The 26379-nt window shown below is 26.2% G+C and overlaps 1 protein-coding gene across 1 annotated transcript in view; it reads left to right on the top strand.

The window, feature by feature from the left end:
* The first annotated feature begins 1259 nt into the window (after positions 1-1259).
* Positions 1260-26379, top strand: part of LOC107440927 (fibroblast growth factor receptor-like 1) — a 43882-nt gene continuing 18762 nt past the window's right edge. The window contains exons 1-2 of the mRNA XM_016054017.3: positions 1260-1381; positions 14241-14334. Of these exons, the coding sequence (XP_015909503.1) occupies positions 14253-14334 (82 nt within the window). The 5' untranslated portion in view covers positions 1260-1381; positions 14241-14252. The remainder of the gene's footprint in view (positions 1382-14240; positions 14335-26379) is intronic.

The following is a 26379-nucleotide window of genomic DNA, read 5'->3' as shown; positions in this document are numbered from 1 at the left end:
TATGAAACTACTTTCTTTAATCTTTTTCCAAGAGCTCCATTAGACGGTTAGAAATTCTGGCTCGAATTGCGATAAGAAAATCTAACATCTTCAGTGCAGCATACATTTATGGCAAAATGCATTTTTAACGTAAAATTTTACAAAATAATAAATTCAAAAAATTATGCTAATAACAGAGGAGAAAATGAATAAAACATCTTTACCTTATTAAAGCTCTATATCCTAAGAATGCAGCAAATATAATAAAAAAATTTATAACTCAACCATATTTAAAAGAAATAATTCATGAGACCCATTTTGTCAATTTAACAGAAATAGTTCTTTACATTATTAAATTTATGTTATTATTATTAAATTTATGCTAATTTATTATAATTATGTTACCGTAATTATTATAATAATTATGGTTACAGGGAGAAAAAAAATCCTGGAGCAGCATTAAAAGGTTTAATTTTTATTGAAATAAATTTAAAAACTGTATATTAGGTAAACTGTATTGTATGTTACATATAAACGCAATTTTCACAATCAAATAAATTAAAACTATTTTCAAATAACAGTTCGTTTAGTTGCAATAAATTAAGGGGCAATAAATTAAGAAAACTAAGATATTCTAGTTTAGCTGCATCAGACAAAATACTAATTTAATACTGTACCTACATTTACTAAAAAACGTATTGTAAATTAATTTAAATGCTTAAAAATTTAATGTTACTTGGAAGTTTATTTTATAAATTAAAATTACTTAAAGCCATGGGACATCAAAAACGCAGGGAAATAACATGTATATATTGTATATGTATAATTCAAATGAAATGCCTGAAACTGTGTTCAATAACAAATCCTTGTAATAAAAGTATTTATTCTACGTTCAAAATGTGCTTAATATCATTTTGAAATTTTTCGTTCAAAAATCTCTCAAACTCCATTTACAATCGCTTCGAGACAGAATTTCTTAAAATACATCTCTACATTTTAAAACACCCTTTTAATAATATTCAAAACAGAAAAGAATTTTGAGTTATAAATTAGAGTTTCCATCGGAACTTAAACATGATTTTAAATTAACTCTAGCTGTTCGGAACTTTACGACTTGCGTAAAAGTTATTTCTTTCCTAAATCAGAACTTCTCAGTTATACCTGTAAGTATAAACAAGAAACTCAGAAATTATGTACGTCGCCAGCGACACCTATTGCCGAAAACTGCAACTACCGGTTGATCGTGAAAGCTTTAAAAACCAAGGTGTTCCGGAGATTCCGTCATGGTTTGTGTACATCCGGTAGGATGACGGTCGACTCAATCCAGGAAAAGGATCCGGGAGAAAAACCTGTTACTTCATTGGTCCGGCATCGGTCATTTAAATAAAACAACAGATATCAGGTACTATATTATATCAAATAAATTTATTTCTTCTTATTTAAAAGTTGATATGTTTGCAATATTAAATTTTAAAAAAATTTCTTTTGTATTTCTTTTACTTAAAACGGGAAAACTTTTTAAAATATTTTTCCGCGGGAAAAATCACAAATTTTTAAGATATTTTGCAAGGTTTCTTTAGAGTAAATATTAGAATAAATTTTGTTTAACAATTATTATTTTGTATATAATATTGTTTTATGTTCAGTTGAAGTGTGAAAACTTTTTAAATTGACATGAACTTTTAGAAAAGTTACGAAGCGTTAAACAAGATAAGTTTGCGTGATAGTTTAGTTTTTTTTTTCTTTTTTCGCTAAGCGTATAAATTAAAATGAATTCTCTTTAAAAATTGTTTCAATATTTTAATATTTTCGCTGTTGTTAAAGAGTCAAAAGTTATTTAATATATTTTTACGAAATAAAGTTTTAAACAAGTTAAAAAATATCAGATAAGATAAATTTATGCGATGAATCAGCCATAAAATAAATATATTAATTATATATAGTAGATATTAGTCTAAACTTTGTTTAGCAATGCCATAATAACATTTATAATTCGATATATCTTTGTATTGTCTTTAGTTCAAGAGGTGTAAAAAATTTTACAGTAGCATTTTCTTTTTTTTATCAATGAAATTCGTAAATAGTTAACGTTCTTTTAAACAGGCTTCATTTTTCTTCATTTAAACGCTAGTTTTTAAGGATTTTAGTTACGTTCAGGATATAAAATTATCATGGCTTTTAATTTTAATCAAAGAAGAATAAAATAATGCGTTATGGAGTTAGGTTATTGCATTTTCTTAATAATCTATGCAATATTTGGAAACTTTAAACAATTATATCTATATTTTGAATAATGCTTTAATTTGATATACATATAATTCTTAAACACTAATTTACACCAAATAAAGTTTATTACAATAGTTATTCGTGCATAAAACATAGGATGTTAGTTTTACTTTGTAATTAAAAGCTTGTTTTTTTAATCTCAGGTCTTAATATATTGATCTTAATTTACTATGAAGCTATTTTTATGCTTAAATAATATATTTTAATTTACTGCATTTATGAAAACTTACAGAAATATTTCAATTCAAAATTTAATTATGTTGTTGAATTGAAAAAGTTACAATAACTCGGTATATTGGCACTTATTATTTTTTTCTACTTTTTTAACAAATTCTATATCACAAATTTTACAAGGAAACAGAATGTTCGGAATTAAAACTTACAAATAAAAATAACAGTTTCGTTGATTATATTTAATGTATAGATAGATTTTTATATAATAAAGTTAAATATGTTTTTTGAATAATAGAGTTAAAAATTTATTAATTCCAAAGTTAGTGTCATAAGTTAGTTTAACCATCTTAAAAAAGTTATAATTTCATATAAATAAAACTTTTTATATTAATGATGTATGTAAGAAATTAATTAATTGATAAATTAATTACTGCATGTTTACGAAAAAGCAAAAGTCAGACATTATCTGCAATCTGAAAAAAAAAGAAATCCCAGTTGGGAATAATTATAACAATGGGCCAGTTACTTAAAAATATATTATCTTCAAAAAATGAAATATTATTTGATGAACGCATTTATATTAAGCATTTTATCAATGAATATTTTCATGAAACGAAATTCGTAGTTTTGAAAAAAATTTACAATCATCAAAGCTTTTTTTCTTCCTAATTCTGTTTGACAAATTATTAATTTTAAAAATTAAAACTTCATTGTGATTAGATTAAAACTTCTTCTCTTTTTCGTAAGATTTGGATTTTATTTCATTATTGATTTTACCATAAAAAATACTTGAGGCTATCTTTTCTATTTGAAGATTAAAAAAAAAAACACACTATTTCAATATTGAAGCAACGTAAAATTAAAAACTGCGTTCAACTGCTTTTTCTCAAAGAAGTTTTCGCATATATTCCTTCTTTACACTTAATTAAAAAGCACCTATGACTAAATTAAGATATCTTCTTCCACTTCCGTTATTCTTTAGAACGTTTTTTGCTTAAAAATAAATTAGATAAAGATGGTATAGCTGTTATAGGAAATATCGAATCTTTTTTTGAAATTGTTTTACTTTCTTCTTTTTTAAGTTTTCCGGGAAAAGTATCTTTTTATTAAAGTTCTTATTTTGATTTTAATTTTATGCTACAGTTTAATTCGTACTTTGTTTTTAATTCGTACTAGATGAACAGTTAAAAATGGTATTATTATATACCTTCAGTTCAATTTTGCACTATATTGTCTTTCGCTTTAAACTTATTTGGTTATGTATAATTTAAAAACTAAATTTTTAAGTAATGTGCAATCATTTTTAAGTTATTTTATTGAATGAATTATTAAAAACGTAAGCCTATTTTTAATTCATAATCGAAGATGAACAGTTAAAAATTATATATTTATATACCTACCTACAGTTCAATTCTTTACTATATTGTGCTTTGCATTTAACTTATTTGGTTATGTATAATTTTAAAAGAAAACTAATTTTTCTAAATATTTTTAAATAATTTTATTAAGTAAATGATTAAAAAGGTAAGCAGTTTTAATCCATAAGAGACGATAAACAGTTACAAACAATATATTTATATACCTTCAGTTCAAATATGTATATTGTCTTTTGCATTAAATTTATTTCGACATGTATAATATAGAAAACTAATTTTTTATGTATTGTGCAAACAATTTTAAATAATTTTATTGAATAAATTATTAAAAACCTTAGGAGTTAAATATAAAAAAAAATACTGAACGAACTTTAATTTATTTAATTAGGCTACAAATCACGCTTTAAGCAGATTCATTAATTTATCTTATAAAACTCTTCATTTATCTGTATGAAAAAAGAAAAGAAAAAAGTATGGCCACTGAGAAAAAAGTATGGCCAAAACTGTCAGAATATGGTGAAATATACCAAGTGTTTGGATATATGGGGACACCAAAAAGCTCGGTAATTTTTACTGAAGCGCTTAGGTAATGAATTTGGTAAAAATAATAGTAAAATATAGTTCTATAATTTGTGATAAGATTCTGCAATTTGCTAAATTTGGCAATTTTATCAAGATACTTTAGATCATGGCATAAAAGCCAGATATTTGTATGAATTTATTTTTCATTTTTATATTTCTTTACTAAATGTGTTGTAATAAGAACTGTAATATTAAAAACCAGAATTTTCGGTATATCGTTAAGATATGAACGGAAAAATTACCAAATGATTAGTTTAAATAAGGTATATTTTAGCTTTATTAACCAGAATTATGATTTCTTTTACCATTTTAATTTGAAAGCGATATTTTTAAAGCGATATTTGCGATAATTTTAAAGGAATGTCTTTTCGCCGTGTAGGTTTTATTTAGTTAAGATTACTTGTTTTAAATGGTAATATATATACATTCCTGGCATCCTCAAGTTCTAGCAAAATATTGCCATAATCAAACAAAAACTTTTCAAACCACTGTTTAAAATTATTCATCATCAAAACGAAGTGCCTTTTTCTTACAAAAACAAGGGAGAAAAATTTAGAGCAGAAAAATATATACGAAAACTCATTTTATCTTATAAAACTATTAATTCATTTTATCTTATAAAACTATTAATTCATTTTATCTTTTAAAACTATTAATTCTTTCCAAACACTTTTGGTTGCTCAAAATCTAAAGAGTAAAACTTAGAAAAGGAAAACAATTACAAAGATACCGTATTTATGAAATTATTTTTCTCATTTATATTATCATTTTGTTCTAAAATATAGTATGTTAACATAATGTTTTTTTATGCAAAAATCTTCAATATATTTCTTCTAGATAACAAAAAAAATGTATCTATCATTTTGCAAGAGCATTAGAGTAAATTTAATCATATATCTTCCTCTTTTATCAACATTGCTGTGGAATCATGAGCAAATCAAGCATAAATAATTGTTATTGGTAGAAATCCCCTACCTGTTCCAAACTGATAGTGTAACAATTACTTAATATATTTCAAATACAACGCTTTCGATTAATTCATCTTCCTTGCTACAAATCATAACAATTTATATCTCCTAAACTTAGATTTATATTTCTGAGAGACGAAAATTATCATTTGATATTTTTTCATGAAATAAAAGTTTAAGATTACTTTTTACGAGTTTTTAGTATGAGACTGAAGAGCAGTTTGTTTTTTTTAACTGAGAAAAAAATGTCAAAACTAGAAGAATATGCTAACATTTACTGTGTTTCTGGCTCTATGGTAACATAAAAAAGGTCGCTGTATTTTTTACCGATGCGCTTTGATAATTATTTTGGTGAAATTGAAAATAAAATATTGTTTTAAAATAGTAATAGCCATCTTAACTGCATTTGTTAAATACTAATAATGTATGTTTCAATATACAGTCTCTGGCTATATTATTAGACGAACTATAAGATTTTATGTAAAATCTTAATTATCAAGTGATATTATACAGCTTTATCGTTTTTAAGTGGCGTAAACCGGTTTGCACTTATTAACGTTCGTGTATCAATTGGTTAACATTGTAACGCAATACGTTCAAAATAAATACAAATAGGAAGTATATAGAAAATCTCCTGAATAAAAACCCATGACATGTATGTATAAATATAAAAGTATTGATATAAACTCGTGCAAAACATGTAATTATTAAAAAACTACAGTGCGTCTAATAATTTGATTTAAATATTACAATTTAATAGTATAATACCTGATATAATAAATATTCCATATTTGTATAATATATCGTCTAATTTATTCAATCGACAAATCTATTATATATCGTCTAATTTAATCAATTGGTACCCGAACGTAAACAAGTGCAAACCGGTTTCAGTCGAGTTAAAACAATAAAACTGTACAGTAACACCGGTTAATTAAGATTTTACATCGAATCTTATAGGGTGTCTAATAATTTGGCCCAGGACTGTATAGTAAATTATCAACCGCTTTATCTGAAACTGACAGCAATACTCACAAATCATAGTGTTCATATGTTTGAATATATTTAAATTGAAATTTAAAGTATATTATGAAAGAAAAAGTGATATATTTATTACTCGCATAAAAGTATTGTAATAACATTGTTTGTGTTTTAATTGTATTTTAAGATTATTTATAAGAAATTTTTTTATAGTTCAATATTGCATCATTTTTTGACGCTAGAAAAAAAGTTTAATTTGTACACAGAAATATTTTATTTCATTATATAACTGTACAATTATTTCAATACTTATGATACACGATACATTTTTAAATTATAAATCAAAATGAATGCATGTTCACAAATAAAGGGATTTTTTCTCGGTTTCATGCAACGCAAGAAATACGAAAATGATTTGTATAATTAAAAAATTAAAACACATTTAAACTTATTTTTTTCTGAATTTGAATTTAAATGGACATCAATGAATTAATTAAGTGTAAATGTATAGAATGACTAAAAATATCATATTGTTTTTCTATTCTAAAAGATATTTTTATAACGTAAATGAAAGAAATCTTAACATAACTGTTTCTAATAAAAAAAAACGAAGTAGATATTGCATTTAAATTTTTAACCCTTGAAAACTAATTCTGTAAATCTTTTCCTTACATAAAATGAGCTTTTATACAAATTTCATATATAATTTAACCAAAACCATAAAAGCCAAAAACCATACAAAACCAAAATATACGGTTTTTTAACTATTCATTTCTTANAACGATATATTTTCCCTTTTTATCAATATTGCCGTAGAATCATGCTTGAATCAAGCATAAATAATTGCTATTGGTAGAAATCCTCTGCCTGTTCTAAACTGATAGTGTAGCAATAGCTTAATATGTTTCGAATACAACGCTCTCGATTAATTCATCTTCCTTGCTACAAATAATTACAATTCATGTCTTCGAAACTTTGATTTATATTTCTGCGAGACAAAAATTATCATTTGATATTTTTTCATAAAATAAAAGTTTAAGATTACTTTTTACGAGTTTTTAGTAATAGACTAAAGAACATTTTTTTTTTAAAAAAAAAGATCAAAACTACAAGAATATGGCCACATTTACTGTGTTTCTGGGCCTTTGGTACATCAAAAAGGTCGCTGTAAAACTGTACAGTATCACCGGATAATTAAGATTTTGCATCGAATCTTATAGGGCGTCTAATAATTTGGCCCAGGACTGTATAGTAAATCATCAACCGCTTTATCTGAAACTGACAGCAATACTCACAAATCATAATGTTCATATGTTTGAATATATTTAAATTGAAATTTAAAATATATTATGAAAGAAAAAGTGATATATTTATTACTCGCATAAAAGTATTGTAATAACATTGTTTGTGTTTTAATTGTATTTTAAGATTATTTATAAGAAATTTTTTATAGTTCAATATTGCATCATTTTTTGACGCTAGAAAAAAAGTTTAATTTGTACACAGAAATATTTTATTTCATTATGTAACTGTACAATTATTTCAATACTTATGATACACGATACATTTTTAAATTATAAATCAAAATGAATGCATGTTCAAAAATAAAAGGGATTTTTTCTCGGTTTCATGCAACGCAAGAAATACGAAAATGATTTGTATAATTAAAAAATTAAAACACATTTAAACTTATTTTTTTCTGAATTTGAATTTAAATGGACATCAATGAATTAATTAAGTGTAAATGTATAGAATGACTAAAAATATCATATTGTTTTTCTATTCTAAAAGATATTTTTATAACGTAAATGAAAGAAATCTTAACATAACTGTTTCTAATAAAAAAAAACGAAGTAGATATTGCATTTAAATTTTTAACCCTTGAAAACTAATTCTGTAAATCTTTTCCTTACATAAAATGAGCTTTTATACAAATTTCATATATAATTTAACCAAAACCATAAAAGCCAAAAACCATACAAAACCAAAATATACGGTTTTTTAACTTTCATTTCTTAATTTTTCCGCTCATATGATAACAGTTTAACACAAATTCTGGTTTTGAAATTATAGTTCTTCTACAACACATTTAGTCAAAAATACAAAAGTAAATTTAACCAAATAAATGGCTTTTATACCATTCTCTAAAATACCATAATAAAATTACCAAATTTTATAATTCGTGGCAACTTTTATCACAGATCATCAAACCATATTTTACTGTTATTTTATCAAAGTCATTGCCAAAACATTTCGGTAAAAATTACTGAACTTTTTGGTGTTCTCATAGAGCTAGAAGCTTGGTAAATTGAACTATATCTTTTAGTCTTGAGCAGACATTTTTTCTCAGTATATTATCGTTTTCTAACTTAATTTTTAATAAAATAATAGACGACAAGACTGAAAAGCATTTACATTCATTTCTTATTCATTAGTAAAACAAGTAAAGTTTGTAAAGTAACCATCGAAAATATAAAAGTAATGTTTTGGTATACTTTAAAATTAAAGAACAGCAGCTTTTTTATCATAGTGTTTTACACTTACAAAACCCATGACTCTATCTCTGTGTCAAACGATTTCGTTTTTTGTTCTGTGTTGATAGTTTGGAGGGGAAAAAAGAAGCCAACAGATTTCTAGCTTTTTGTTGACAAAGGCAATGAAGATAAAAGAGAGAAAGGGCGCACTCGTAAAAGATAACACAAAGCACCTGCGAGAAAATTCTGCCATTTTTTTTCTTTAAATTCTGTAAAATAAAACAATCTGCAGTATTATACTGTTTTTAAATCTAGGTATTTTTTTTATTCTAGAATAAAACAAAATATAAGCATTTTATTTTTAGTTTAAGTTGTTTTAAAAGTATTAAAGTCAACAGATTACAGTTATAATAATCATAAACTACAGACTTATTATAACTATACACTGAATTTATGGTTAATTAGTGAAATTCAAGCAAACAATATTTAATTAAATAAATTTTATTTTTTTATAAAAACCTAACTTTAGTTCTTTTATTAGTTTGAATTACTCAGTTTCTAGGATTGTCTCAGCATTTAGTTTACGTACATAACGCATTTTTAATAGATGTAATTATTCTCATTTAGAGGATTGCTAGCCTATTCTGAGATCAATAACAAATTTCAGTTCCCATTTTTAAAGAATTGCTTAAGTTCAGTTATTTATCAGTTCTCTTCATTTTCTATTACTTTGGCATCATCATAACAATTAGTTCAAGTAAATTATTTATTAACTCGTGAAATTATTTGCATCACGAGTGTTAGAAATCTATTATCTTATCAAGCGATAAAAAAAAAACTCTATTATCTTACCAAGCGATAAAAAAACTCCATTATCATACCAAGAGATAAAAAACTCTATTATCTTACCAAGCGATAAAAAAAATTCTATTATCCTACCAAGCGATAAAAAAACGATGAAGTTCTCGTTTTCGTTAAATTATAAAAGTTCAGTTCCTTTATCGTTTTTAAGCTTAATCACAATAGTTAATTCAAGTATATGACACATTTTAAAAACAGTGAAAGTATTCATATTACGAGTATTACAAGCCTATTCTCAAAACACGTGATAAGAAATTCCTGTTATCATTTTTATCAATTTATATTACTCTAGTTCTTGTAATAGTTCTTAGCCACATTCACTAGCTTTATTACATCAATCAGTTTCTAGTGTAGCGAATCACATTTTCAACTGGTGAAATTTTTCACGAAACTAAATTTGCAAGTTTAATATCGTATCAAATTATTAAAACTTTTTTTCCCTAAATTTTGTTAAAACACCTTCGTTCAATTATTTTATTATTTCAAGCTTTATCACAACAGTTACGTCACATTATGATCCAATTTTAAATTGTAAAATTAGTAACAATATGACCATTACAAACCTATTTTCTGAACTAGAGATAAAAATTTCAGCGATAAGTTTCACTTGCTTAAAGGTGCAAAACTATAATTTTGAACAAGACTTTGTATTATAAGGCTTTACTGCATTTTTGAAGTCATAAAGGATGAAATTTATCTGAATATTAATTTTTTACCCAAAAATTATTGTAAGCGTTGCACCTACATCTTGAAATAATTCATCACGATAGGATGCAATTATAAATTTCACTTTTGGACAATAAACGCAAGAAATCAGGGGTAAAAATCAACTTTTTATTTTTTCATTAGAATCATTAAAAGTAGTCAAAAACTGAAAATTCTTTTCGGATTTGCAGTGCTATTTCAGCTGATTAAATTTATCAAAGCCGTCCAAGTGGTATAGAGGGTGTAGTCTTCGCATATCACGGCATTGACCGGTGTTCAATTCCCTGATGTCTGATCGAACTAGACTTTCTCTGATCGTGCCTTAGTGGTTCAGAATCCATTCTATTGTATTTCCCCCTATTGTTTCAGTGACGAAAAAGTCCATGCATATACACGGTTGGATAGCGCGGTGAGGAGACAGGGTGATTACTTTCGCTATATACCTCTAAATCTAAATTGTTGTAGTGTTGTGTGTTCATGAGAGGTGAACCCTGAACCTTCGCCATTAGCAACATCAGCAAGCGGAAAAAAATTTTTTTTTCACTTCTTAATTCCGAAATTACGTAACTTATCATACAAGAAAGGCCATCCTGACTGAAAAACCACCCCGAATTCTTCTTCAGTTTAATTAAATTTCATTGAAATGCATTGAATGCAGTTTTAATCATGAATAAATGAAATTAATAAAGAAACTTATTCTTATTATTACCAGAAAAAAGCCTTAAATATACATTTCAAAGCTTGAAGAGGGAGTAAAAATATCTTTTAAGATAGAAAATCCAAATTTATAAATAATTTTGTTGATTTATTTAAGCCATAATACATTTTTATTGTTAAAAAAAATATAGCAAAGTATGAAATTCTCCGCCTGAAAAATAACTGATAAATTGATTTGATGCAAAATATTATTCTCCATCAGCATTTTTTTAATAGAAATAACGTTTCATTTCCCAATGTAAATTCTCTGAACTAATGAGCATCTAGAATATTTTTAAGACACATTTTAGAAAATTTATTAATTTTTGAAGATGTTAAAAAACGTTGCAGCATTTGACATATGTGTTTAATGAAGTCATTATTTTAGCGATGCAAAACGAATGAATTCAGAATAAATCCAACAAACTATTCTCTCTCCGTTTATAAAGGTATAACATCAAGCAAAATAATTGATTACAGTTTGAACTTTTCGAACTGATTATTTGAAATTCTAAAATTATTAATGTAACTTTTTTTTAGAAAAGTATATGGATTGGCATTGTATCCAATTAAAATTAAAGTGAAATATATTCTCCATAAATTATAACTCTATTCATTTTCGTTGCTTCAAATTATTTATACTAAAAATAATTGTACACTATGTTTTACATATCAAGCACTTAAATTGTATATTTCAGCATCGAAAATCTTATTCAAGAATAAATATACAGAATTATTGAAAATAATCAAATGTTACCAAAATGGTGATTAAAATACTTTCAAATTTCAGTTAGATAAGCTAAAATTAGAACTATACATTAAAATTTCGCTCTGAATTTTAGATTTAACTTACGGTGTTTTCCAATTAGCTAATGAACTAAATATTTCAAATAGATGAGTTTGGGAAACTCTTGATATAAAATATGAACATCATTTTTAATAAGGCAATTAAATTTACAAATTCTTACTCTTTATTTAAATTACTCAAGCATTAACATTTAGAAAATATATTAAAGGAAAAATAATTCGACATTTTAATTAGTTTTGATAAATCTAACCACATGAATGTTTAAGCAATAATTTATGTCAACAGAATTTATAAAAACAAATAGAATATGGTAATCAATAATAAAATTGTAACAAAAAGTAAAATATAATAAAATTATATAAAATAATTATAACATAAAATTATATTAAAGTGAATTATATTATTAAAGTATTATCAAAGTTTTTTTAAATAAAATGCTCAAATCAAAATAAATTTTCAATTCATTTTTTAGTTTTCATGAATCATCATGTGAATCGTTATTTATCCTTTTATATCTAATTCTATTCTAAATCTACTACCATATTCTAGTCAAAACTACCAGAATAGAATAAAATTAACCATGTGTCCGGTTCTATTAGGAAGGCAAAATAGCTCCGTGAACTATACAGAAACACTTAGGTAATGATTTTACTAAACTAACTAAAACTAACAATTAAAAAATAATACGTAATGAAATTTAGTAAATGTGGTAAAATTTGATAATTTTATCATAATACCTTAGAGAATGGCACAAAAAAGATTTTTTGGTCAAATTTGCTTTTCAGGTTTGTATTTTTTACTAAATATGTGGCAATAAGAAATGTAATTTTTAAAAGTAGAATTTCTGGTAAACCGTTACCATATGAAGGAAAAAATTACCAGGTGAATAGTTTAAATACCGTATATTTGTGGTTTTATTGTTAGAATTATATGGGTTTTTTTTTATCGGAAATATCATTACATATAGTAATTTACCAGATTTTTTTTCTTCCTTTATCTAGATCCCTGTTAATTATGCCAAATATTTTTAAAATTCTAAAAAAAAATTGATAATAATTTATTAAATTTGGATCACCTTGGAAATAACTGAAGCTAGGACAAATACCCAATTTAAAAAGAAAGAATGCTTTTTTTATTTTCGTCCTTGTTATAATTACAGTTTTTCAATTATTATGATAAACACTTTAACTAAGTTGCTTTATATCCATATTCAACCCAACAAAAATTGATAAAGTGTAGTTAGCACAAAAGTTTTAACATTCTTTCAGACTTCATTTTTTTTATCATAAAACTCGACCGTAGCAGAATATGGCTCTTTAATAATCAATTATGGTTGAGTGCGGAGATGGCACTTCCTTTTGATTTCTTGTATGCTTAGAAATTTGAAGAAAGAAAAAAAAACTACGAGTTTGAACTAAATAGAATTGTCTATAATATGTATATAGCCCCATAATATTTCATCAATGCAGCAATAAATATAAAAAAGGAACTTAGTACAAAGAAAAAGCTTTGCACTGATAATGGTACTTGAACTAAACACAGTACTATACGGTGAAGTACTAAAACAGACGTCCATCTTTTGAATAATTTAGTATGCGCCTTATATTCGGTGAAAGATTCGGGTTCAAGTTACTGTATAAAGTACCAGCATTCAGGGTACACCAGTACTTTTCAGGGTTCAGTACTTTTTACCGTAGTTTAATACAGAACTTTTCACAATACATGTTATTTTACAGCTTATTTATTTATTTTTAATAATATAAAATACTCAATGTTGCGAATTTGTTTAAGAAAAATAAGGAATAACAAATAATACAAAAACGTATAAGGCGGTGTTTTCAATGAAGGTGCTTAAAAAGAAGATAAATATGAAGCAAAAAACTTAGAGAAAAACAGCTAATTAATTTATTCTAGAAGAAAGTATCGAGCTAGCATCTTTAACTAAATGTTTCAGAACATATTATCAATTCAACAATAAAATATTCAAAAAGGGATGGAGGAGAATTTGTAACGAATTATTTCATTTTACTGCATTCAAACAATTATATAATACCAAAACAGAATTACCCTAGCCATTTGAAAATTTAATTAAACCGTTCACTATACTGATAAAATTCCTAACACGCAAATTCTTATAATATTTGAATTCACAAAAGAAAACTAAATTCAAAGCTCTCAACAAGGAATTTATAAACATTGCAACCTATTCAATAATAAATTGATAACAACTCATCATAAAATCATTTTCATTAAATATTCTCATCCTAAAGATCAATGATGAATTTATTATGATTGTTTACTGTAAACCCGATATCTGTTTTGAATATATCACATAACAATCCTTTTACAGGGAAACGAAGCGATGGAAAATGACTTAAAATCGATGCTGTGCATATTTCCACTGTTATCTTTCATTTGCTCCGTTACTACACTCAACAGTCTAGGTAAGTATTAAAGAAAATGTTTTTGGCGAAAAACATCGCGAAGTAGCGAGATTTGTAACTGCTTTTTGGCATGAAATCTTTTGTTTCTTCCTCTGCGCCGTTTCTACTGCGCAATTTCTGCGAGGTTAAATAATCAAAGTCTCTGTTTTTACACACGGTCACGTTTGTTAGGCTTAAGTTTTGCTTTTTTGAAAGTCTAAAATTGACATAAAGGGCAATGTGTTTTATTAGAAGTTATTTTCAGCTTAAAGTTAGTTTAGGGTTCCGTTTCCGATCTATGTTTTATTTATCACTTTGAAAGTATACCAAGGAAAATAAATATATGCATGTGTATTTTGTTTCAAGAAATTAAATTAGTTTAGTTTATGATTTTTTATTTGTCCAAACATATTTGAAATGTTTGTTTTTATTATTCCCTCTAAAAAAAGAAATGAAATGAGTTTAAAATGTGATAAGGAGCTAATGTTTTTGAATTGTTAAAGTTTACAAAATTGAAAAAAAGATTTTGGAAATGTTTTTTTTTTTAGATTTAAGATGACTTAATTTATTTCGATAAATTACTTTGTTAATGTCAAAAACTCATATGACTGTCGTAGAAATATAGAATTGTTGCTGTTTATTTCGCATTTTCGTAGTTGTTATTACTTATTTTCAATATGTTTTGATAATTGAACGAAACTAATTATTCAGAACTAATCAGCTTGTTTTAATTAATCTATTACTTATCCCTATGACACAGAATTTTTATTAAACTTGTTTTTTATACTTTTTTCATTAGTTGTATTAATTTAAGTCAAAATAAATAAAAAATATGAAATTTAGAATTTTAATAATTTACGGTTATGAAACACAACAAGAAATATCGGTGTCTTCTTCTGCGTTAAAAGTAAAATCTTTCAAATACTGCTTACTTCGATACAATATTTTTTTTAACTTGCAGTTATTTGATCTAAAAGAAACACTTATTTGATCTAATAAAATCAAGTATTGATTACTTTTTGAATATGAAGGGGAAAAAATTCCAACTACTTTTTTTTATTTTATACTTTAGTACAAATGAAGTTCCAGATAAATTGCTTTTTATAATTAAATATCAAAATATATTTTTAATTGTAATTAGAGAGGCTGAAAAAAATATATAAGAGAGATAATAGTGTCTTTGTTAAAGGGTTAATTATTGTTACAACTTTATTTACGAATTTTTTTTCACAATCGATGTTGCATGCCATGATATACTCGACGATGTTGCATGCCTTGGGACAGGACAAGATGTCCTATGATATTATGTAACCGTTGGAATTTCGGATGACATTTTCTCTGAATGTGTGGCACATTAATGTTAAGCATATACAATCTACCGCACTTTCAGGACCGCAAAACTTAACGCTGAATAAGGCAGTTTTAGGTGTAATGCGGAATCTAAGTAATACTACCACCATTTACTTATACTATTTAGATTACGATGCGTAAAGCACTGATATTTTATTATTGTCTATGAATCATCACTAAGATGAATCCCAAATCATTGCCAAAAACTCATTTGTATAGCTTTCAAAAATAATCAATACAAAATCTAAAATAAAAACGTGGCAGCTATAATATTAAAGTGCTACTTTATCTTTTGATAGTGTTTTGCTCTATATTTGGAACAATTTAAGGGTTTCATAATGCAGATTGTACTAACACTGTAAAAAGAATAAAGACATAGGCAGCTAATGTGTCTAATTTATAACAATTTCATTTCGGGAGGAGAAAAAAATATGGGAGACATTTATAAGAATTCCGACTAAAAGACTATCTATAAGAATTCAGACTATTCTCACTAAAAGAAAGGCAAAATTTCTAAAATAAACTTTGAACCTTTTTGAATAATTCACAAACTAATCGAAATGAAAGGTGGAGAAAAAAGTTCTAGAAAAAATTTAGCAATTTTGAGTTACACTTCTTCAAGTGGCATCTAACCGTGAAATATGGCTTAATTTATTTATTTACAGTGAAGCAGATATTGTCCTAGAATTTGTCATCCAGTGAGTCGAATGGTGATGACCTGAGCTGTGATGCTGCCATCTATGTCTACTTAAAAGAGTTACAAGTCATTAGAGTTCAAGTTAACTAATTGAGAAGTGAATGAAGTAAAAACTTCTTTTTGGACTGCTTGAAGACTTTATTGAGAATCAAATCCCAATCGATCAGTTCTGAGAAAGACAGCTTAACCCTCTTTACTAATTAGAGTATATGCTAAATATCAAGCAGCTAAGTGGTCATATAACGCTTCTCAACGAAATTTAAAAAAGTTATTAACAAACGCAATTACTTTGATATCCATGGTTTAATCGATAATTTATGAAAGTTTTATACCACACTTCAGTAATTAAAATATTTCTCACATATAACGTCACATAAAAAAGATTGAAATTAATCCAATTAACTGGAACAAGTAATTGAAGCTTTTCCAGAGTGCAGAAGGCTAAGACTTTGACGTTTCCAGCTGAAATAAACTTGCATGTAATTAAATATGAATATATTTAAGAAACTTCCAATAGCAAGCCTTAAGTTACATCTATACATATTTACATTTTCTGATTTCTGAGGTGAGCCGATCCCAAGATCTCCAACTCACTAGGAAAATGACTTTAGCTACTCGAATATACTTATATAAAATTTATGTCACTTGTAGATGTGTTGTCGGAATATGTCGCCAACATCGGTTATAAATCAACGTTTTATTGATAATAAATTGTCTATTACGATATAATTTTTTTCGATTAAACCATCATTATAAATCTACCAACCTAAACTTTCTTTTTACTTGAATTCGGAAGATGTACTTATAAAAGTGCAAAATTTTGCAAGAACGTGTAGATAATAGCCTAAAATAATAATACTAAGTCACGCAGTTCTTACAAGAAATAAAAATAAATTTTGAAACAGGGATTTAAGATTTTCGATAAAAAAAACAACAATGTTGACAAATCGACTCAAAAAGGATCAAATTCTTCAAAATTTAAAGAACTAAATATAACCTTATTTTTTTCTGACATGTAAAGCTATTCTAAAGTTTCGAACGATTGAAAGATTATCTCAGAGCTAAGAAGATTTAAAATGGTTTTAGGTAAAAAAATAAAGTAAAAAAATTCCGTCGAGTTAAAGTATAAGCTAACAAGACTTCATCTCCGTCGTTACTCTTTCCTTTTAAATTCGTTATGTAGGTTTTAGATTTTACAATCCGTTTCTTTTCAAGAAATAATCCTTAAGCTTTACAACGTTTTGACCAGCTACGATTGTGCACCAATTTAATACAAGCTTTTGAACTCGACATATCTGTTGAAATATTACCTTCTGTTATTTTTACGCTATGATTTGAGACGTTGAGCAAAAATCTGACAGAGCAGAAATTACTGCTTTCAAAAGTATTTCGCTTTTTCTTTTACTGCAGTATGTTACAACTGTTTTCAGAGTTCAAGGCACAAATGTATAACGTTAGGCTGTTACGAAATTTACTTTGTTTATTTACTTTTTGTGTTGCCAACAGAAGAAAAGTAAAAAGGAAAGAAAAGAAATTGAAGATTCTTCTGCTTTTGAAAATCCTGAAAACCAAGGAATTTCGTGGGGAAGAGAAAGAACCTCCTAGAAATGCAAAAGAATAAAATCTTGCTTCTTCTAAATCGAAAATTGTTTTCTGAGTCATTGAAATATTTTTATACATCCCACTTTCTGTTAGAATGAGGTTCACGAAATCGCATAAAGTATAAACATGTTTTTTTAGGATTTTGGTGCAAAATGAAATTGATTTGTTCGAACCGATTAAGCCTGACAAAATATGAAATACTCTTAGGTTCAAATCGCATATTTCTTTTTGGCAGATGTATTGCCTGGCACTTTTCTGTCGAAGTATATTCTATCATTTCTGCACCATTGATCATGCCGCATGACAAAAAATAAGTTCAAAGATAAAATATTCTCCAACTCTTATAATAATCTTGGTATTTATTCTTATTTTCTTTTCTATATTTGGAAACTGCTCGTGATATATAATGTTTAGTAAAAACATTTCGTTGATCCAATAAAGTTAAACTGGAGAAAATAATGCTCGGTTTTGTCGTAACAAAACTTTAATTAATTAGCACGAACTTTTTATAGAGCTATGATGTGAAAAATGTTATTAAGACAAGAGTGACAGTATATTAATTTTTGCTTTAGTTGATATGTTACCCCGAAAGTGTAGAAATCAGTTTTTCTACAGATTATTTAACTATTAAGCAGACTAACTATGGCGATCTGATAAGTGCCAAAAAATTGTTTCATTTCTCGAATCAGCGAGCTACCTCTATCTTTACTGAAACAAGAATGTTTCTGCACGTTTAAATTAATATAATGATATATATTTATGTACCGCTGTCTAAGATATCAAGTTGCTACAATCAATTCATCAACACATTATACAGTATAATAGTTTTCATATTAGTAGATATATGTTACTGCTAAAGTGTAGAAATCAATTATTCTACAGATTATCTAGCTAATGTGCAATCTAAAATATCAAGTTGCTACAGTCAATTAATCAACAGATTATTCGGTATAGTAATTTTCACAATGGTAGTTATATGTCACAGCTAAAGTGTAGAAATCAGCTTTTCTACAGATTATTTAGCATATAAGCAGACTAACTATGGAGATCTGATAAGTGCCAAAAAAATTGCTTCATTTCACGAATCTGCAAACTACCTCTATCTTTACTGGAGCAAGAACATTTCTACACGTTTAAATTAACAGTATGTTATTTATTTATGTATCGCTATCTAAGATATCAAGTTGCTACAGTCAATTAATCAACACATTATACAGTATAATAATTTTCACACTAGTAGATATATGTTACAGCTAAAGTGTAGAAATCAATTATTCTACAGATTATCTAGCTAATGTACAATCTAAAATATCAAGTTGCTACAGTCAATTAATCAACACATTATACAGTATAGCAATTTTCACAATGGTAGATATATGTTACAGCTAAAGTGTAGAAATCAATTATTCTGCAGATTATCTAGTTTATTTGCAAATTAACTAGGGAGATCTGTGAAAGAGCAAAATAAATTGTTTCATTTCTGAAATTACCTAGGTAATCCGCAAACTGCTTAGATCTTTACTGGAACAACAAGATTGTTTCTGTTCGCTTAAATTAACATAATGTGATTTAATTAACTTTCTCTATCCAAAAATCAAGTTGCTACAATCAGAAAATCAATCACATTAAAAACTATAATACGAAGAATCAAAAGGTTGAAAATATTATTACATTTAAAAAAATTAGCCCGATGAAATTGATTTGTTTTTCAATATCTAAAGAATTAGATCAAAATAAACAATGAACACATTTTTGAACTTTAACGATACCACGAAAACCTCCTACGGTAAGCCTGACGGCAAGGGGACTCTAACCTGTGATCCGTTTACCACTGAGGATATTTTACGTCAGCCCAGTGGTCTTTGCGAGCCGGGTGCAGAATTTGTATCGACCAGCCATTGCTGGGATTCGAACCCGGTTCAACTCACTAAAAAATTATTGTAAGAACGTGAAAGTTAGGATATTTCTTTTCAAATAAGTTCGTTCACAATTCAAAATATTTAATACTTTGTACGAAAGTATTTTCCACCAAATGCTCTTCAATTTGTTAATTACCTATTTTCAGACTTGAGAATTCTAGTTGACTCGTCAATGCGACTGTCATTTTTTTTCAAACAAAAGTAATAAATTTTATCTTAATAAAATTGGTTTTTTTAATTCAAATAATTATAATGAATATCCTAATTCCCAATATCTGCTTTAAGAACGTTTTCATAAATTTCACGCACTGAAATATGTTGGATAAGAAAAAAAAAATAGCTAAGGTAAGAAATAATACTTAAACAATTAGAAGTTGGCAACCCCTGAAAACGCCCCTCCACTTATTTTTTGCTGAATAAACGAGTTTAATACCCTTGTTATACAATTTGAGAAATGTTTCGAAGATTTTACCTTTAACGCAAAAAAATGCACAGGTATTTCATGCTGTATTCCGTAATAATAGATTATTAAAATGCTAAATATAATATTTTTTACTTATTTTGACCTAAATTAATATAAAGAAATGAAAAAAAAGTACGAAAATTTTTTTTAATTAAATTTCTGCGTCAATTGGTATGGAAAAACTCAGTATAAAATAGTTCAAAGACGAAACGCTTGGGTGCTTGAAAATTTTGAACACATATATAACGCTTTTTATGCTTTTGGGCTTGATAACTTGAATAATTTTATTCCATTTAGCTTAATTAAGTAGCATATATGTTACTAACATAATTTCTGCTAAACATAAAGTGTTTTTTATTATTTAAATTATAAACTTTTCACTATACACAGTCATTTTGGTAAAAATAATCTCCTTTTTTACGGGCAACTAAAACTGCATTAAATTATAAGCTTTTCACTATACACAGTCATTTTAGTAAAAATAATCTCCTTTTTTACGGGCAACTGAAACTGCATTAAATTATAAACTTTTCACTGTACACAGTCATTTTAGTAAAAATAATCTCCTTTTTTACGGGCAGCTAAAACTGCATTAAATTATAAACTTTTCACTATACACAGTCATTTTAGTAAAAATAATCTCCGCTTTTACGGGAAAGTAAAACTGCATTAAATTATAAATTTTTCACTATACACAGTCATTTTAGTAAAAATAATCTCCTTTTTTTGCGGGCAACTAAAACTGCATTAAATTATAAACTTTTTTCTATACGCAGTCATTTTATAAAAAATAATCTCCTTTTTTACGGGCAACTAAAACAGCATTAAATTACAAACTTTTCACTATACACAGTCATTTTAGTAAAAATAATATCCTTTTTTACGGGCAACTAAAACTGCATTAAATTATAAATTTTTCACCATGCACAGTCATTTTAGTAAAAATAATCTCCTTTTTTACGGGCAACTAAAGCTGCATTAAATCATAAAATTTTCACCATACACAGTCATTTTAGTAAAAATAATCTCCTTTTTTACGGGCAACTGAAACTGTATTAGTTGTGAGTATGCTGTTAGATCAAATTGAATAAAAATTGAAAAATGCTATGTAGTTCTCCACCAAAAAAATTCTATAAAATTCATCAACTGTATAAGGCATTAATTTTCAGATTTTTCTTTATTTACTATTTTGAGCATAATTCGAAACATGTTAAATAATGTAAGTGCAAGTCTGATCACAAAATTCATAAAAAAAGCGATTAGTTTGAGACAATCTATGCTGTTCTTAATATGTAATAATATCCTCGCAAGAAATTTAATTTTTTTTCATTTTAAAGACGCAAAACTAAAAATAAAAGAACATTTCAATTTATTAAATAAAAATATAAGTCTGCTATTAAAGGCACAGAACACGTACTTCGAATTCCGTATAAATTGGTTCTATACCTTTTCTGAAGGGAAAAAAAATCAACTTCAACTAAATTTTAACAGAACACTGCCTTTCTAGCAAACTCCCGATATTGAATCAGGTACTTTCGCAAAAATAGCACGCTTTTAGATTTCAGATTTCTTGGCAGAAATTGATGTTCTTTTGGACAAAGTTTTCCCACATTCTTCTCCCCCACCCCTTGTACGATTAGGGAATCTAAGAATCAAGATACTAGTCGTCTAGGGAGCAATAAAAGTCAACTTGTCAACTCTCAACAAATGATACAAAAGAACGATTTACAATACAAAGAATCACTGAGACCGCTACATTCTCCCTTCTACCTTTTCGCTTAAATAGAATTTTTCGGAAATTTTTAAATCATCAGATATATGTGATTTGTCATGAAATAGCTTATTGGCTATAGTCTCCGGATTGCTATATTTTTGTCACTGATGGTTTTTAGTATATTTTTACTTGTTTTGAGTTTCCTTTTTTTCTACATTTTGCAGTTTATTTTCAATTATAGATTCTTTCGATTCTTTGTGGTTATTTTATTTTATTTTTTCCTATGTCTACTCTGGACTATTTTCTCAAGAGGATTTGAGACAAAAATATTATCTGTTGTAGTGCTATTTCTTCTGCAATGTTAATATATTTCTTCGGTATTGTTAAGTTCTTAACAAAATATTTTCAATTTTGCAGCTTTTTACGGAAACATTATTTTTAACTTTTCGCTTAAAAATAATGTTTCAGAAATTTTTAAATTAACAGACATATGTGATTTAGCACGAAATGCGTAATTGGATTTAGTCTCGGGATTGATTTGTCACTAATTATTTTTTGTGGCCTTTTTTTAGATTCTTTTCGATTCTATGTCTAAACTATCTTCGCAAGAGGATTTGAGACAAAAAGATTATCCGTTGTAGTGCTATTTCTTCTGTTATGTTAATATATATCTTCGGTATTGTTAAGTTCTTAACAAAATATTTTTAATTTTGCAACTTTTTATGGAAACTTTCGTTTTAACTTTTCGCTTAAAAATAATGTTTCAGAAATTTTTAAATTAACAGACATATGTGATTTANAATGTGGCGGTATTGCAAACTCGAACATAACCTTTGCATGTATTACAACTCTCTAATGTTGGTATGTTCAATATTATCAATGATCAAAGCTTTCTGTCAAAGGGAAAATCAATTATGGTGGCGTGTATATCAGGCATTAGCATGTGATGTATTTTGTGTGAATAATACCTTAATCAAGATAATCTCTATTTTTTTTAAATATTCTTTGATAACAATAATTATTTTTTTTTCATTACACATTTGAGAATGACGAAAATGAATAAACTAAATGAAGCAGACGAATTGAATTAGTGATAAAATTACAGCAGCAAACATAGAAAAGGAATTTTTGAAATTAATAGTTTCATTGACTAATTATTGAAATTAATAGTTTTATTGAATAACTATTGAAATTAATAATTTTTACGTAGTTTTATTGAAATTAATTCAAAAATATTATCTCAGAAAAGTCTGTTAAGCGATGTGTCTTTATGTACCTTGAAACACAATAAGATGCACATTTATTGCTGCATTCCTTAATAAATAAAAAATGCTAAAAATGACTACGGAAAACATAAAAATGGAATTACTAAAAATTAGAGTTTTATTGAATACTTATTAAAATTAATTGCTTTTAAATAGTTTATTGTAATTATTTTAAAAATACACCGTCAGAGAAGTTAGTTAAACGTTGTCCCATAAAATAAGTATATTGAGACACAATATGATGCAAAATTATTGCTGCAGTCTTCAATAAGTAAAAAGTTCCAAAAATAAATACAGCATGCATAGGAAAGGAATAGTTAAAAGTAATATTTTTATTGAGTAATTATTGAAATTAAATCAAAAATGCTCTCTCTCTCTCTCTCTCTCTCTCTATATATATATATATATGGGCAGATCTCTAAAACCTTTAACTTTTGATAATAAAATAGATAATAAAAAATAATAGGCACACTATTTTTTCATCTCTAGAATTGTTTGAAAATGTATAGAATATCAGAAAATAATCATGAACATCGAAACTTTTGATGCCCCTATAAGTATAAACAAAAAATTAAAATTTTTGAACCAATTTTTCTAGGTTTATAATCACAAACTGTCATTCGGTGAGGTTACAGTTACGATGTCAAGACCGTAATCAGACGCAGATCTAAAAAGTAGATGTTAAAATCAATCAAAATTTTTATCACACGTTAGTCATTGCCTAATTTATTTTCTGTGTTGTGTGCATCGCATTGCGTTGCATCTGAGTAAAGTTTTCGATCTATTCTCTAGGTTGCTCAGACCGTAACCCTGTCAAACCGTAACCTCAGGATTAATTAAATTTAACGTATCAGAACTTTAGTTTTTTACCTATGTTTTACTAATTGAAGATATTTCTTGACTGAAAATAATTAAAGTAAGCCATTTTATACATTTTATAACAATTCAACTTAATATTAAAATTTTTCAATTCATTTATGATACTAATAAAGTTTGATGAAAAATAAAGGGTAAATATGGATGAAATTATTAAAAAGAAAAAATTGCTCAATAAAGGAAAATAGGTTCAATAAGTTTATATGTTTATTAAATAAATGATACTTTTGTCGTTTTTATGATTTTTAATGAAATGTATATAAACCTAGAAAAATTAGCTCAAAAATTTTAATTTTTTGCTTATACTTATAAGGGCATCAAAATTTTCGATGTTCACGATTATTTTCGAAATTTTATACATTTTCAAATAATTCTGGAGGTGTAAAAATAGTGTGCCTATTATTTCTTATTGTTTTTTTTATTATCAAAAGTTAAAGGTTTTAGAGATCTGCCTATATATATATATATATAGAGAGAGAGAGAGAGAGAGAGAGAGCATTTTTGATTTAATTTCAATAATTACTCAATAAAAATATTACTTTTAACTATTCCTTTCCTATGCATGCTGTATTTATTTTTGGAACTTTTTACTTATTGAAGACTGCAGCAATAATTTTGCATCATATTGTGTCTCAATATACTTATTTTATGGGACAACGTTTAACTAACTTCTCTGACGGTGTATTTTTAAAATAATTACAATAAACTATTTAAAAGCAATTAATTTTAATAAGTATTCAATAAAACTCTAATTTTTAGTAATTCCATTTTTATGTTTTCCGTAGTCATTTTTAGCATTTTTTATTTATTAAGGAATGCAGCAATAAATGTGCATCTTATTGTGTTTCAAGGTACATAAAGACACATCGCTTAACAGACTTTTCTGAGATAATATTTTTGAATTAATTTCAATAAAACTACGTAAAAATTATTAATTTCAATAGTTATTCAATAAAACTATTAATTTCAATAATTAGTCAATGAAACTATTAATTTCAAAAATTCCTTTTCTATGTTTGCTGCTGTAATTTTATCACTAATTCAATTCGTCTGCTTCATTTAGTTTATTCATTTTCGTCATTCTCAAATGTGTAATGAAAAAAAAATAATTATTGTTATCAAAGAATATTTAAAAAAAATAGAGATTATCTTGATTAAGGTATTATTCACACAAAATACATCACATGCTAATGCCTGATATACACGCCACCATAGTTGATTTTCCCTTTGACAGAAAGCTTTGATCATTGATAATATTGAACATACCAACATTAGAGAGTTGTAATACATGCAAAGGTTATGTTCGAGTTTGCAATACCGCCACATTAAAATTATTAGCTGGCATTCCCCCTAAATTCTACAGACATATGTTAATCAAGATCAACAATGTCCTTCCTATGCACTTTTCCTTGACTAAAATATTCGATAACTTAAAAGTATCATCTCAAATTTTAACTCACGTTAAAGAATATTTCTTAAATAATGAAAAAAAAATTATTGATTATTTTGAGAATTCTTGCTAATTGAAAAATGAAATTTTGCATAAAATCTTAAATATTTAATTTTCTTTTCCCTATAACTATATATTTTTGTTATAATTATTAAAAAAAAATCAGCACTTTTTCAATTTTACCTGAAATGAAATATATGCACGATTCATACTTTTAAAAATATGATTAATAGAAGCTTACTAGGAGAAAGAAATATGCATAGTGGAATTTTTTATCTAAAAAAGGCTTGTTTACCTTTAAAATAGAATATGATGATATTAATAAAACAAGAATAATAGGATTCTTTTTATTTCACAAAATAAATAAATAAATTTCTGAAATGTTTAGAGAAAAACGAAAAAAAGATGTAATCATTTTATGTAGATAGGATAATTTAGATTTCTTCATGAGTGTAAAGTCACTTTATATGTTTTGTCATCATTTAAATTAAATATAATACTTTATATATATATATATACAGTACCGCTCAAAAGTATCAGTACACCTAGAAACTTATAAAAAAATGGCAAAATTCAAAGTGTCATAACTTCTTTAAAAATGATCAAAAATGCTTCTGCTTTAGCTCATTTTGAAGCTTAAAATCTCTACTTTTATGTACTCTAATTGTTTTTAATTAATATATTTTGCAACTATGTACAATTACACTCTAAACAATCATAGAAAATTGTA

The sequence above is a fragment of the Parasteatoda tepidariorum genome, chromosome X2 (genome assembly GCF_043381705.1).
Source record: "Parasteatoda tepidariorum isolate YZ-2023 chromosome X2, CAS_Ptep_4.0, whole genome shotgun sequence".
NCBI classification, from domain to species: domain Eukaryota; kingdom Metazoa; phylum Arthropoda; class Arachnida; order Araneae; family Theridiidae; genus Parasteatoda; species Parasteatoda tepidariorum.
The sequence above is the reverse complement of the archived record's forward strand: the minus strand, read 5'-3'. Positions and strand labels throughout refer to the sequence as shown.